The sequence below is a fragment of the Carassius carassius genome, chromosome 24 (genome assembly GCF_963082965.1).
Source record: "Carassius carassius chromosome 24, fCarCar2.1, whole genome shotgun sequence".
Taxonomy (NCBI): Eukaryota; Metazoa; Chordata; class Actinopteri; order Cypriniformes; family Cyprinidae; genus Carassius; species Carassius carassius.
Window position 1 is genome coordinate 29394043 of NC_081778.1, and position 16918 is coordinate 29410960.

The following is a 16918-nucleotide window of genomic DNA, read 5'->3' on the forward strand; positions in this document are numbered from 1 at the left end:
ACAAGTTCAATCATTATTATTATTATTATAGTCTTATTATTATTATTATTATTATTAATTGCTGTTGTGAATATAAAAAGATAACAATAATACATATATTGTTCATCATTGGAAATTTAACAAACATAAGAATTTTTTTTTAAATACAAAATGGGTTTGTAATGTAACAAAATAATTAATTTTAAATGCAATAATTTAACGAATTACTTATAAATGTGCTGTAATTATTAATGGTAAATACTATATCTAAAACTTTAGAAAAAAATGCAGCATTAAAATACAACTAATTAATAAATACATGCATATCAAACAAATTAATATATGGCAATTGTGCAGTTTTTGCTTTTCGGTCTAATGGTTTAAAATTATTTTCATTGTTGTGTGAAATCTAACTATCAAGAAAAGCAATTATGAATTTGATTAAAATAGTTATGCATGACGATTATCAGTCTCTGACACACAAAAATAATTGGTATCAGTCAAAAAAATAAAAAATAAAGCCAATGTTATTTTGTGAGCGTTACACTCTTGTTGATACACAGCTGATGCAAGGCTTTAGGTGAGACGTTCTTATAAAATACTTGTAGATCTCGTACCAGATGGTGATGTAGTCGTAGATGGGCTCGGTGTTGAGAACGGTGAAGTTGATGTGGATGCCGTTGCCTGGAGGTACTCGGATGCTCCATATGCAGTCTTTAAGATTAGGGTAGTCAGCCGGGTGACCCGGAGAGTAGATGGTCCCATTGAGGGCCGTGATATTACCACCACAAAGTGCTGACAGAGGGCAAATAAAATCAAAACGCAATCAGCTATTTGTGGAGAATTGCAATGCCTTACATATTGCTGCAACAAGCAATAATGCAGTGACACAAAACATCACAAGTTCACCACTAAAGCCCCGCATTGTTTTTAGCCTCCATATAGGGTCCATATTTTTCCCCTGAACATCTCACAGAATTTGCAAAACATGACAGTTCAATTAAAAGCTGGTTTTCTGTAAGATGGACTCTGTACCTTCACAGCGAGGCACAGGATGGTTCCAGTTGCGGCTGATACCATGCAGACACGTGAGCGACGCTTCACCCAGCAGTGTGTATCCCAGCAGGCACTGGAACGAGATGGTCATGCCCACTCCAAAATCACTGCCAATCACCTCACCATTCCGAAAGGGCCGTGGATCCGGACACCTCTGCAGTTCATATGCTGAATAATCACAGAGCAGTGAGAGGCCACCAGGTACACCAGTACAAATGTAAAAACACCTAAAAAACTAATAGTATAGAAAAAATACTAAAAATCACAGAATAAAAGCAACAAAATGTACCCATAATGCCTATTTTACTGAGAATGTATGTTTGATTATGGAGGAAGGATCTATTATAGCTTAAAGCTGCTTCAGAAATAATTTAAACCATAGTTTGAACATAGTTTAGTAAACTTATTGTCCATGATGTGGCAAATGCTTAGACAATAGATGTATTTTATACAAGCAAATCATAAAAATAACTTTGGATTTAATATTCTAAGTTATTATAGAGAACATTATTCATCCAAAATGACATGTCTAAACTTAGCATTCTGACCACACACACAACAACAGAACAGTGTCACAGAAGCAATACATATTTTGTCAAAGGTTTTTTTGTTTTGTTTTTGCTTTTTAGCTTATATTTTTTTTACTTCAAAAACCCAAAGTCATTCTCTAGGGATGAGAAACATGTCACTGTTCAGGAATCATAAAGTCAAAATACTGACAGATTCCTGCAGTGTAAACCAGAAAGGCACAAGGGGTGGAATATAAAAATAGATTTGAAAACACGATACAGTTGCTTCTGAGTGGTTCTTGCGGCATTGCCATGTGCTGTTGGGGTTTTCTGGGTAGATCCCAGGTCAAAACAGTCTATTCATTTAGCAAAAGCAAACCTCTCCTGATCAGCAAGGTGCACAATTTCATGTCCGTGGCACAAATGGGTTACATACTAAAGTTACAAACTAAAATGTAACACTTAAGGGGTTTTATAGTCATGCTGCCCCTATGAAATTAATAGGAGAAACCACAGCAAAATTTACTTCTCAATTAAAACACTGATGTTAACTAGTTTATAGTAATTCCTCTTATACACTTCCATTTGGAAGTTTGGAATAACTTTTTTTATATATAATTTCTATTATGCATGCCAATAATTGATCAAAATGCAGTTAAACAGCAATATTGTTCATCACAACTTAATAATTGTTTTATATATATATATATATATATATATATATATATATATATATATATGTGTGTGTGTGGGGGGGGGGGGGGGGGGCTATTTTTAGTGCTGATTTTTTAATGGCATGCTGTGCTTTAGCTATTTGCAGAGTTCAATCCTCTCAGAAAAGCTTGGAATTTAAATGTATCCTCTTTAAAGCACCGCAGAAACAGCTGTACACATTCCCAAAACCCAGCCTAATTATGCAGGGCTTTTCCTTAAGACCAATCAGTCGTTCAGGCAGCCCACCAACTAGCCAACTTTAGAAATATGTCGTTCTGCATTTGGTATAGCTGCTGTGGATATTACTGAGATCTTGCTTTAAATAAGGAACTCGAAGAGAACAATTGGTTATATTGCCTATCCTGTTACTGTGAGAAGGGATCCAATGGTGTGTGTCCGTATCGACAGGGGAGGTAATGGCCGTGGGCAGGTCTAATCCGTCTTACCCTCGTAGGTGATGTGGAAACCGGGTTTGTTCTGTGAGTAGTCGCTGTGAAAGAAGAAGCTGGTCTCATGAGTCGTGCTGAAGAAAGGTTCTGGAACAAGGGGACCACTGAATCTATCGATCACAGAGCCCGAGTCTAGTGTCCCGCTACGGACTTCAAGGTAGTCGTGGACAGCTTCCGTGGAGAAGTTGAGAAATTGCAGGTGAATCCCTGGATCATAAACAATAGCAGGAGAGATATAGTACATCTGAACAATGAGATACCTGAAGGGAAACTTTAAAGGTTCAAAATAAAGTAAAAAAAACAACAACCACAACTCATGACTTGCAGCTTCAAGAAACACAATAACAAGTAACTTTTTTTATGGTTTTGGTTTTAGTTAACAAAGATAGCAATTATATCGGAGATCATTTGGTCTTGAGAGAATTTATTGAGAGGTATGCGAGTTCTTAATTAGATAATCTGGATTTTTATACTTTTGAACTCTAGAGGAAACACATGAGGTGAGGTATTTTTCTTTGCAGGAGAAACATCTAAGCAGGAGATGTAATTCTGTCTAAAGGTATAATCAAATTAAACCTTATTTCGGGAAAAGAAGGAAAATGCAAAGTTACAAGATACAGACCAAAGCCAACAGGAAGTTTAACTGTCCAGTTGCAGACAAGCCCACTGGGGTAATTTCCAGGAAAGCCTGGACTTAGGATGACTCCATTCAGGTCCGACAGGAACCCCCCGCACTCGGCTTAAAAGACAAGAGCAGCCATGCACAGAGTCAGTGAAGACGGCATACTGTACCTCACACAATGCAACACCACAAACAGATACTCATTGGAACAATCAAACAGATATTCATCAATTCCAAACTCCATTACAGAATCTAGTGATATGCAAAATGAACTCATTTCTACATATAAGAAAGCCTAGTGTTCTTGGTACAAACAAATAACAATGCAATGATGTGCAATAAGAAATGCTAATGGAATAAATGTACTGCCTTCATTTTGAGGTTGGGAGAAAATGGGTTACATGGGTTGTGTTTTCTCATAATGACTTTTTAAATGAACACCACCAGAGATTGCTGGGACTCAGAGGCCAATATTGAAGCAAGTAAGTATATCCCCTTGATTTTACTCTGAAGTGTGTGCACATGTCACTGTGTGCTTGGTTGTGTTTGCATTCTTCTTATTGGCAAACGTGTAATGAATTGCCTCTTGGATTCGCTGTGTCCATTTACAGTACTTTAGAACAGCAATTGGAATGTCAATAGAGAACACTGAATCTTCTGTTTACACTGCAGAAGCTGGATCAATTCAACTTTAAGTGTCACTCTTCAGCTACAGCCGTGCCGAACGCTACCAGTCAAGAGTCGTGATACATTCTATATAGATTGAGCTTTACCTTTTTATCCAAATTCAATTACTGAATTTAAGGAAGAAGAACTAAAATGGTAGAATTTTAACTAAACTTTTAAACTATAAATAAATGAAATTAATTCAATGTCGGTTTAGTATGAAAACATATCATACAAACAAATCATGCACCCTATATATTTGCATTAACATAGATGTTAAAAATCATTCATGGCTATAGGTGATGTTTCAATATTCTATGGTTGGTATAAAACAATGAAATCAAATCAGAAGAAATAGGACAAATTCAGCATTCAGAACTCAACTGAGCTTAACTTTTAAATTCAAATTCAATTGCAGAATTTAAGGAAGTAGGCTTAAATTTGAACAAAGTTTAATAATTTAATTGTTCGGTGTTGCATACCCAAGCAATGATGTAGATCGCTGCTTAACCATATTATGATGCACTGCTGGAGAAACTAACTAGCTAGTCACCACTGTTTCAAGACAACTGTCTTTATTGACATCAAGCATGTGATGGTGTGATAACTTCTGCTGATTAATCAGTTTGAGATCAAATGAGTTGTAGACTTTTGCTGTAAAAAAACAAACATGGCATCTGAGAATAGCTTTGCTGTTTTTGTTCTCCATTATATTGCAGGTCTCCCCTCGGGACTGGAGCAAGTACTCCTCATAAAGGTGTTTTGATTGTCTTAACAAAATAAAAGACATCGAAAGAAATGTTTGGAATGAAAAATATAGATCACAGTACATGTTAACATGTTTAACACACTTGCTTGTTTGCTTTAAGTGCATGATCTATTTAAAGTCAATATGTCATAGTAACAAGAAACTATGATTACTATGAAACTCGTTGGAACTGTGGATTCAGGAAAAGCTCCTTAAGCTTTTCAAGAAACCATTATCACAAACGTCACCATGCACACTGAATATTTGCAACTGAGGATCTAATTGTGTAATTCCATAGATGACATTTCTATATTACATAGTTATGAAACAGCCAGAGGTGGAAAGAGTACAAAAATATTCTACTCAAGTAAAAGTACCATTACATTAATGAAATTTTACTTAAGTACAAGTAAAAGTACCAGTCTAAAAATCTACTCAAGTAAAAGTAAAAAGTAGCTCATTTAAAATTTACTCAGAGTAAAAATTACTTAGTTACATTTTAACAGTGGGAGGGAGTCAAAAATGGGACAGGCCAAGGGTGTCAAACTCAGTTCCAGGCCACAGTCCTGCACAGTTTAGATTTAACCCTAATTAAACACACCTGATCCAGCTAATCTAATCATTTAGATTTATTTGAAAACTACATGATATGTGTGCTGGAGCAGGGTTAGAACTAAACTCTGCAGGGCTATGGCCCTCCAGGAACTGAGTTTGACACCCCTGTGATAGGTCTATTAATCTCAAACTAGTTGTTTTTAATTAAAGGAATCAGTTATTTAGAATAATAAAACATTTGGGCTGTTACCAGGCAAATCAGTATCAACAAACTCATCTTTTAATGCAGAGGAAATGAAGATTCATTGGAAGTGGCATTTAGATGTATTACACTGTTTAGTGCAGGACAAGAATGCATTTAACCTGCAGTTACAAATGCATGAATAATGTTTTGATATACAAGACATAAAATGTTGAATACTCATTTGAAATGATAAGAAATTAATTATTTAAAAAAATCAAAAGATACTTTAAATGTGAAATTAAAATGGCCAGTATGTGTCAGCAAGTCACTGTTAATAAGTGAGTCATTGCGATTGAACAGAATCATTTAAACGGTTGATTCATTCAGGAACGAGACACTGTCAACGTTGCTCAGAGACGCAAAACTGTGCTTTGGTGGCTGTGTTTGGAATTATTTTCTGTTGTAGAAATAGAGCTAAAAAAGGCAATATGGTGTCTAAAACGCAAGTCTCTTAATTAACTTGTTTACTGAACTGTTATATATATGTATGTATATATTCATGATGATTTTTGGAGGAAAAGATGGCATTCTTTGTGTGATTTTGATTTAATATATGAAATTATATAAATATGTGAATTTTCTGCCCCTATATCTTCAATTTTGTGATCATTCTAAATGCATTTTAGGAGACTGAATCACAGTGAAAGAACGCACTATAAATGCGCGCGCACATCATTAAAACAAAAATAGCACACTCCTCACCACGGTCTTTTTGGCTAATTTGTGCAAAACCTCTTGCTAAAATGTCAAAGCTTCATTTTAACCACCAATGCACCGATGCAATTATTTAGCTTACCTCTACATTCTTGCGAAGGGTTGATGTCTTATCGAGATTTTATAAGCTGCTAGTTTGGTCTTCCTAGGCAAGTACAGCTTACACTGCATAATAGAGCATACATATGGCCAGGGGTTCACTTCATTTCCTTCGAGTTCAACTTCAGAATATGACGGGGTTTCGTTTTCAGCGGTGTCTGCACCACTAACGCCTGTTTTGACCGTCTGCATCTTTCTTGTGATTTTAGCGCCAGTTTGCCCTCCTGCCCATTATTTACTGCCGAAGTTTCCAGGGAGCGATTTATTTATTTATTTATTTATTTATTTTTTTACTCAGTAATTAATGTGTTTTAAAATGTAGCGAAGTACAATACTTCAAACAAAATATACTTAAGTAAAAGTAAAATTACAGATTTAAAAAATTACTTTAAAAAGTATTAGTACACAAAAAAGCTACTCAATTACAGTAACGCGAGTAAATGTAATTCGTTACTTTCCACCTCTGGAAACAGCTGCAACACTGAAATCAAATAAGATGAAATAGCCCACATTCATGATTGTAAATTCAGTTGAGCTTATCCTTTAAATCCAAATTCAGTTCCTAAATTTAAGGAATTAAAATGTAATGAAATGAAATAAATAAATAATAAATGCATGTTACAATACACTCAACATATTTGGAAAATTATTAGATTAAAAGAATTTAAAAGTGGTTTGTTAAAAACACAATTTTTAAACATCAAGGTATAATGAACAGTTTCATATCATCAAAGTCATAGTTAAAACTATCAATCAAAATTCATTAATCTTTGTTAACATTAGTTAATAAAAAGAATGTTAGCTCAGGTCCATTCAATCGTTTGAAAAGACATGACTTTTGATTTTAATAATTTTATAGTACTGTATAGTAATATTACAGTCACTTTTTATGGTACTGAAATTAAAGAAATACTTACATTTGCATGCAATGCAGAGAACATATTTTAAAAGTAATCTACAATAAAGTAAACGATGCACAATAACTATAATGAAGTAAAGTGCATCCTTTTGCATTGTTGCACCAGCCACTTAACCTGAGGCCCTGTGGCGTCTGTCACTGCTATTAGTGGACTGTAAGTCGCTCTGGATGAACAGCATTAGCTAGATGGCCAGAAACTTGTGAGTGATGGTGTTATAGCCGCAAGAAATCATGAGACATAGAAGAAGGCTTTAAGGCTAATAGATTTAAACAAAAGAGACAATGAAAAACACTGAAGCTTAGACTGAACAGGACCTAAAAGATCTAGCCTGAAGAAAGCTTTTCTATAGTCCATTTGATTAAACAGAGCTCTAACAGATCATGGTTGATCAAATAAGATGAAACAGCACAAACTCCTCAACTAATAGGAACATAAGGTTATTGTGAGACACTAATTTGAGGAATTGAGATTACGGAGAAATACAGCAGTGGTAATGCTCTCAATGAAAAGGCCAAACATAGAGAAATGACTGCTAATAAAACATACCTAGACAGAGGGGTGCTGGGTAGTTCCATCTTCTGACAGGCCCCGGCATGCAGGTTATATATGCACTTCCCTGCAACGAGTGGAAATGAAGAAAGATATCTCACCAATTCTGAAGGAAGATGAATCACTCATAGGAAATGTATCATTCAACGTGCTCTTCCACGTACGACATGAGAGCAAAAATAACAAAGCCTTGGCACTGTGAATTAATCTAATAAAGCACACAGAAGAACAGAAAATCAAACGCTGAACTTTAAGGTCCTTCAACAACAGGCACCTCTGAACTTTTTTTTTTTTTTTACACAAACTTTCACTAGTTTATCTTTAAATGTCCAACAGTATATAGAGTATACATGCATCATAACTCTGGTGAAAATTATATGTTACACACATTGCAGCTAATTTCATATAGCATGCATTTTATGCCATTTAAATAAACACAATGAAGTAATATATTTTCACCCATTTTGTATTATTATACAATAAAGTTATATATTACATTGTGAACATGCATTCGAAGTAAACATCTAAATATTTATTTTCACATATTTTGCATAATTTAATTATGAACATGCTAAGCTCATGCACCCTAAAGACACACAAATAATATTTTCACACTTATTGGATAATTCTACAAAATTACAGACTGGAAATTACAAGAAAAAAAAATGCTTTACAATTGCATTTTGTTTTTCACACACATATCATATTGTGTCTCAAGCTTTTCAGTGACACAGTTAATTTCAGAAGAAAGAAAAAATGACCTGGGAGAAAACGAGGAAAATCTCAGTTAATATTCTATGATACATTTTGATATTTTAAGATCAAAAGTATGGATCTGGTACAAGATTAAAAACAACAACATCTACACATAAAAAGCATTTGGAAAGTAGCAAAAATAAATAAATTCATAAGGAAAAAGAAATTTTAATGCATCCTTTAAAAAGAAAAAAAAATCAACCCTTGGGACACATGAGTGCTCGTAATTGAACAAACACTGTTTGATTGAATGCCACTTTTCTGAAAGATGTTCTGAAAGTCAGTCACCTGTTTAATGCACTGCCAATACACGAGCAACAATGGCGAAATGCCAAAATGAGCAGCCAAAAAGCTTGCCAAATGTCTCTGAGCATTTGAAGCTGAGAACACTAAGCTATCACTGCCATATTATGATATGAAATCGCCCACCTTTAGAGTGTATCCTTGTTCACAGTGAAATGAGACAACATCACCCACGAAGTAGCGGTCGCCCACTTTCACACCATTGCTCGGGGTTTGAGGTTCTGGGCAGGAGTCCAAACCTATTGCTTAGGACACAGGAAACTCTCTTCATTTGTCAGAATGTGACTGTTCCCCAATTACAAATGAAAACTGATTTGCATTTACAGTGCGAGATGCAAAGGAGCCCCGCGAGAGAAATGAGTCATAAAAATTGTTGCTTGATTCATGTTGTGGTTAAATTCAATTCATTTGCGGTCGGCTGTGGCAGGGCTTCCCAAACTTTCTTTGTAAGCTGAACCCCTTTGAATTCAAATATTTTCTAGAAGTAAACCCTGAGATTTTAAGTTAAAATTGGTTTAAAACCACGTTCACATGTTTACAGTTCAGATGTTGGTCACTGGTATGCAGGAAAACAAATAATAAAAAAAATATTTTGATTGTTTTTTGTTTTTATTAAATCTTTGTTTTTATTAAATCAGCTTAATAACAGTCAAAATGTTTTGCCATATATTGTTATTGCAGTTTGAACTCCAATATAATGATTACTTCAGTGATATTAATAATAATACAATTGCTTTTACTATGAATATTATTTTTATCTAAATTGTATTGTGCTTAATAATAATTATATTAATAATAATAATAATAATAATAATAAAATATCTTATACAGAACTATGGATGCTTTTTTCTGCCACAGGATAAAAAATAAGTATAAAAATGGTAATTGCAACATTTTATCTCACAATTCTTGGAACTTATTAGTTTAAATCTCACATTGCATCTGACTTACTTTCAGAGTTTATATTTCACAATTATGATTTTATTTTTTTGACCATTCGGAATTTGTTCTCAAAATTACAAGAAAAATAAATCAGAATTGTGAGATATAAATTTTAGGATTGAAATAAAAAAATCAGAATTATGAAATAAAATTTTGAATTATAATTTTTTTTAAATGTTTTATTAAGCATCCATAGGAAACCATGATTTGTGGTCTGACTGCAGAGGTGAACAGTCATCATACCTGTGTATTCCAAGTGAAAGCCAGCTCCAGAAATGCTCATGTCAGTCTGAAAGGTGAGGAACAGGTTGTTGGACGTGGTGTTCAGCAGGGGTGGAATCGTGGTTCCTACAGGAATATATATTAGAAAATAATTTTTATTTGCATGACAGTGCATTGTTTCTTACAGCTCTCTGCAGTCAATCCTGGTACGACTGTCACATTCCTTCACGAGGCTTTATCATTCAACTCTGTCATGACTGTCATAGTCTTTATCAGGTTGCTAGGTCTACAGATGAAGTGGCATCGCCGCTAAAGTTGGGTCACACCTCGCCACGGTCCACCTAATCATTGCGAAATTACAGCTGGCCACACAACAAGACAGATCAGACCTATTGCAGTTTTGTGAACCTGCAGTGACCTCCATCCAGAAGAGCGATGCTCTGCAGCCACTCTGGAATCTCGATGATGGATTATTTGTTGAGCGGCCGCTTGACGGTCAGTGCTAAAGAGGTTGTGACGAATAGAGCCTTAACCGCAGGGGGAATTTAGACCGAGGTGGTCTCATATTTCCCATCGGTGATGCCACATGAAGAGCATCAAAGCATATTTTGTCCACGGCCATTTCACCTTCTTTATGCATGAGGCGTCTCAATCCCATAACTTCCTTAATCTGTCATTTGTCCTCTGAGCAGATTAAACGTCAAACTGTCAACAATACTTAATGCTTTGTCTGAGAGGGATGACGCTACACTGATATCGTTCAGTCTCCAACTTATACAGAGAAAACAAAAGGTCTGTAAAACACTATACCAAGAGGAAAACTTATAAAATTGCTTATGAAGCTGTTGATCCATGATATCCCACAACAGCTCAAATATTGATATGCTTTGGATGACAAAAAAAATTTCTAGATGAAAGCCAGCCGGCATGAGGTTACAAAAACCAGTCTTATTTCGCAGATGTGATACATGGAGTTTCTTTAGACTGACTAGAGTGTGTAAAAACACCCCACAACAACAGGGATGACTGCACAATTGTTGTATTTGCAGAACATATCAAAGTCAACATGGTCTGCTTGGGTTATTTGGAAAAGAGTATAAAATTTAGGGTGAAAAACAGATGGTTTCCATCTTACCCGAATAGCTTCCTAGTCGTGGAGCATTGCTGTCGACACCATCGTAAAAGTCTAGAGAGTCCCAATTGTGTTCGGTGGAAAAAGTCACAACTGTAATCTACAGAAAAAAATACACACACATATTACCAAATATATAAAATGCTTTGTTTTTGAATATTTTTATCTAGTTTTGAGTCAACTACATTTTTGAGTGAAATATGTCACATTTAAATTTTCATTTTAATAATAAATAAATACATTTTGTATAAATCTAAATAAAAAGTGCCATGGTCTGATAAGTACATAAATAATATAAGTACAAATGAGTATATAATCATGCTTATAATTCTTTAAAATGGGGAGAAAACATCTCTCATCTCTTTGGTTGTTGACATCAAAGGCTCTATATTCAATCAAACGATGAAATCTGTCACTTGTCAATATGACTAATGCTAAATCAACATTTGTTCCATGTGTTTGGATGATGAATCACATTTATGCACATTTATGTTTTTGTATTTACACTATTAAGTTTATATCATGTTAATAATTCTGCATATTGTTCGCCTAAGCAGTATAATGATTAACAATCCTGGTACTCTGTTTGATGGCCAATGAAAAGCAAAACTAATTGAGAACCACTGCTGCACATTAGATATCAGCTTTTTGAAAAAACCCATATTGGTTAACCATTAATATATCAATACATTGTTTCCCTGTTTAACATATTGCATCACTATAAAATGCAGTTTTGCCTGCTTAAAACTTCAAAAGTTGGCAATATGGCAAAAGAATGGCAAACATGTTATAGCCTATTCAGCAAATAAAGCAAAGCAGATAATAATTGGATTCCCTTGATGACATTTTTATCCCCTTGCAAGCATTAAATAATCAAACACACTTCTACTGATAATAATCCACAATGTTTTTTTGATGATGCTACAAAAATAAATAAATAAATAGTTTTGTCTCACTTGGATTCCAGTTCCCTCCGGCACAAAGACCTTCCAAACACAGTTCAGATGGTTGTCATAGGGATCGGGGTAACCCGGAGACAGAATGGTCCCGTGGCGCGTGGTCAGAACTCCTCCACATGGAACTGAGAGACAGATTGGGGGGTGTAGACATAGTCTCATAAAAATATTTGCAGGAGTCTCATTTTTCATGATATCTTTTTCAGATTTGAAATAGAAACTCATGAGACATGTGGCTTTCAACCCATTACTTTTCTAGATTGCTCCAGGACTCATTTCATGTATTTTTATATAAAATAAAAAAAATATTTAAGTGTGGTAAAAAAAATTCAAGGCACTTCAGTGTCTATACATTTTAATATGTTTGAGCATTATCAAATCTGGTTGATGAAAAGTAAAGCCCAAAGTGTCTTCTTTCCAAAGACACCAAAATTATGTTTGTAACACACTGAAGTAGGAAACTATTACAATTATAAGTTAGGTAGAGCACTTTCAGCTGTGAGTCCCATAATGGGAGGTGCTGGCTAACAGGTTAAATCATTTAAAAACCTTTAAACTTGTTTTTTTTTTTGTGCTGACTTTAAAGATGTGTAAAACATTGAGGGGATATCTGAACATGAACAACAACAACAACCACCACCACCAAAAGAATGCATTCTTTTTGTTGCACTACTGCATGAGAGAACATTATTGATGACCTTGCAGCTACTGTATAATATCTTCTATTCTAAAATGAGCTGTTTTCAAAAGCTCTATGTGAGAACAGACTACTTTTAATGATGCTCTTGCTGAAGCAACCAGCCAACAATCAACTGGGTCAGTCCATCTTTTCCCAGATCCAGTGGGATGTCATTACCAGGTGCACACATTAATGTTAATACATGTCGCGGCATCTGCTTTAATCTAGCATGTACGTGATATGGACTAGTTATGCATTAAAAAAGGCACCTTATTTTACATGCATTATGTCTTGGGAACTGCTTCCAGATCCAGTGTCCTGTATGGTGTGGCCATGGCCACAATCTCTGAGACTTCATCTTTCATAGGCTTCATCCTGCTCTGCTTAAAAGGCATTATGCATTCATAATTTTCAATTATTCAACCCCATACTCCTCCTATTTGAAGTTTCCTTTCATATTTCAGCCCACTGAAGGGAATCCTTTGAGCAAAGAGTAACTCTTATCTTCTGAAGAGTTGTCGAGTTTAAGTGCAAGCATAATGATATTTTTGGTCACAGCCAGCCGACAGACACTAATTCAATCTATGTAAAACTGGACACTTGAGCGGATAAACACAACTGGCTCTTAGACAACATTGCAAGGTCCAGTATACAAATATAAAAGAATGATTCACTCAACAAAATTGGTCTTTTTTGAACCCATATGACTTTCTTCTGCTGAGCACGTTTTTTTTTAAAAGTTTTGAATATAACAAAAAGCATAATTAAAATAACATTAAAGTAGTCTATATAAATCATGTACCATTTTCCAAGTTATGCAATACCTTTCCAATACTGAACCGACCTGAAATTAAAATATTATATAATGAAAATGCAATGGACTTAAAGGGATAGTTCACACAAAAATGAAAATAATGTCATTAATAACTCACCCTCATGTCGTTCCAAACCCGTAAGACCTCCATTTATCTTCGGAACACAGTTTAAGATATTTTAGATTTAGTCCGAGAGCTCTCAGTCCCTCCATTGAAGCTGTGTGTACGGTATACTGTCCATGTCCAGAAAGGTAAGAAAAACATCATCAAAGTAGTCCATGTGACATCAGAGGGTCCGTTAGAATTTTTTGAAGCATCGAAAATACATTTTGGTCCAAAAATAGCAAAAACTACGACTTTATTCAACGTTGTCTTCTCTTACATGTCTGTTGTGAGAGACAGTTAAAAACAAAGAAGTTTGTCATATCCGGTTCGCGAATGAATCATTCGATGTAACCGGATATTTTTGAACCAGTTCACCAAATCAAACTGAATCGTTTTAAACGGTTCGCGTCTTCAATACACATTAATCCACTAATGACTTAAGCTGTTAACTTGTTTAATGTGGCTGACACTCCCTCTGAGTTAAAACAAACCAATATCCCAGAGTAATTCATGCACTCAAACAGTACACTGACTGAACTGATGTGAAAAGAGAGATGAACACCGAGCCGAGCCAGATAATGACTCGTTCACGAGTCAAGAACCAGTTGCATCAGTAGTTCTTTCTGACAGTTCGATTCAATAAACCGGTGGAAGAAAACGGTACACCGGTTCTTTTGCGCTCGACGTAATGGCGTCATTGGCGATGATTGCAAGCCTTCGGTTTACCTGGGCTCATAACATTAGCACAGAATCAGTTCAGAATCAATCACCAAAAGAATCAGTTCGGTTCAGACGCTCTGTGTGTCGGTTTGCTTCACGCTGAATCACACATGAGCAGTATCATCAGCTCCTCGGTTCTCGAATCGGACGCGTCTGACAGAAACGGTTCTTGACTCGTGAACGAGTCATTATCTGGCTCGGCTCGGTGTTCATCTTCAGTTCTCTCTTCACAGCAGTTCAGTCAGTGTACTGTTTGAGTAAATGAATAACTCCGGGATATAGGTTTGTTTTAACTCAAGAGGAAGTATCAGCCACATTTAAAAAGTTAACAGCTTAAGTCATTTGTGGATTAATGCGTATTGGAGACGTGAATCGTTTAAAATGATTCAGTTCGATTTGGTGAACTGGTTAAAAAAGATCTGGTTACAGCGAATGATTCGTTCGCGAACCAGATATCACAAACTGCTTTGTTTTGAACTCTCTCACAACAGACACGGAAGAGAAGACAATGCTGAATAAAGTCGTAGTTTTTGCTATTTTTGAACAAAAATGTATTTTCGATGCTTCAAAAAACTCTAACTGACCCTCTGATGTCACATGGACTACTTTGATGATGTTTTTCTTACCTTTCTGGACATGGACAGTATACCTTACACACAGCTTCAATGGAGGGACTGAGAGCTCTCTGACTTAATCTAAAATATCTTAAACTGCGTTCCAAAAATAAACGGAATGAATCATTTAGACTGCTCTTGTGAACTGAATCAAAGAATCAAATGCAAAATAAGGATTCAATCACTAATCAGACATCACTACCTTTTTCACAAACTGTGATGAATGCTTCCATTGATTGGAGGTCAATATTTATTTATTTATAGAAAAAAATACTTTTCTGTTCAGCGGAACAAAATATGTTATATAGGTTTGGAATGATGATATTCATTTTTGGGCGAGCTATTCACTTACATAAACCATCAACTGGTCTCTGTTGGAGTTTAAGTGAATGAAAAAGTGCAAAACATTTACGTGTTCAGTATTTATTTGTATTTTTTTCTGTGAAAACATTTAAACGTCATTAAAATTATAATCTTCTTTGAGGAGCTGTATTGCGAAAGATTATAATGTTTTCTTTCCACACTGGCAAATTGTTTTATCTGTCTTAAGCAAAATCATATTTTGTTAAATTTATGCTCAAAATGTCAACAAAATCTGGAAACGGTAATAAAAATACATTTCAGTTAAGATATAATCACAGAAAACTACTTACTGATTTATCTTGATTTAAAGATGCCGGAAAACATGACAAAATACTGATTAAGAAAGTGATTTATTGCACTAGATGCATTTATGCCTTCTTGAGAACTTGCAAAGCATAACCTTCTCATCATCAGTCAGTGACAAAGATCCCAAGGACTCGTAACGTAAATTACCGCTGCTGTATGTTCACAATTACTGCATTGTGCTTTCTAATTGACCAGAAACATGTCATTTTAATTGACTTCAATTTTCCATTTTCATTAGCGCTTTCAAAACATTCAAAGCACACAAGCGTCAGCAAAGAACAAAAGCTGGGGTGAAAAACACTCTAACTGGAATAAATCGAAAGGACGAGAAATGAATCTTCTGGCAAGCCTGGCATTCTTTGTCACCTTTGGAGGGCTCAGTAAAGCAAATTTTTATTTGCTTGTTGAGGCTTCGCCAGACATTGTGCTCAGCACCTTTTGTGTAGCTATCAATAAGTGTGAATCCTCTCTGGATGTTAACTAGCACAAGGGCGTTCTGTCTTCCCAGGCAGTATTTGACACTATCTGTAAAAGGCACCGAGGCGATCAGGAGGCCTGAGTCAATCACTTTGTGTTCATTTGCCAGGTGCACCTCCAGGAGGCACATCGTTGCTTTTGTACCGTGCAACAAAAGTCACATAGCCGTTTGTGCTTTAGCTTTTTCCTTCTTTATTTTCCCTTTGGTTGCCTGGAAGACTAAATCTACGCAATTATTCAGTTGACTTCCATTTGGAGCACATCTATACTCTGCCGGTGATGTCCCACATGCTCTCACGCCCCCACTATAATCAAAAAGGTTTCCAGCTACGTTAATGTCATCATTTGCATCCGGCGCTCAAAGAGAGGATGAGCACGTCACTCGGGGCAGAGATCAATTTCATGTAAATCAATGGAACGTGAGCAGACACTACCATCAATAGAGTAACACACATCTGTGTAAAAACTAATGTTAACACTTGATCATGGCTAGTACAAGCGCGTCATTTGGTTTGCTAGCAATGCTAGACTCAGACCGTATCATTAATGCTGCATAGTGTATGTCTTCATTTTACTGAGTCTTTTTATTTATTTATTTTTTTTGTCCATGGAAGCACAGTTTATTTACTAAGCACAACAGCAAGTTAATAGTAAATTAAAATATAATGCTGTCAACCTATTTTAGATTAATGCTCCAATTCCAC

At 35.5% G+C, this 16918-nt stretch overlaps 1 protein-coding gene across 1 annotated transcript in view; it reads right to left on the bottom strand.

Annotated features, from left to right (window-relative positions):
- The window catches only part of LOC132103410 (CUB and sushi domain-containing protein 3-like), a 173260-nt gene that overhangs the window by 80199 nt on the left and 76143 nt on the right, over window positions 1–16918 (bottom strand). Inside the window, exons 30-38 of the mRNA XM_059508491.1 lie at window positions 12136–12260; window positions 11183–11279; window positions 10069–10173; window positions 9010–9128; window positions 7822–7891; window positions 3330–3446; window positions 2705–2914; window positions 1015–1203; window positions 597–774 (exon numbers count right to left, since the gene is read on the bottom strand). Of these exons, the coding sequence (XP_059364474.1) occupies window positions 597–774; window positions 1015–1203; window positions 2705–2914; window positions 3330–3446; window positions 7822–7891; window positions 9010–9128; window positions 10069–10173; window positions 11183–11279; window positions 12136–12260 (1210 nt within the window). The remainder of the gene's footprint in view (window positions 1–596; window positions 775–1014; window positions 1204–2704; window positions 2915–3329; window positions 3447–7821; window positions 7892–9009; window positions 9129–10068; window positions 10174–11182; window positions 11280–12135; window positions 12261–16918) is intronic.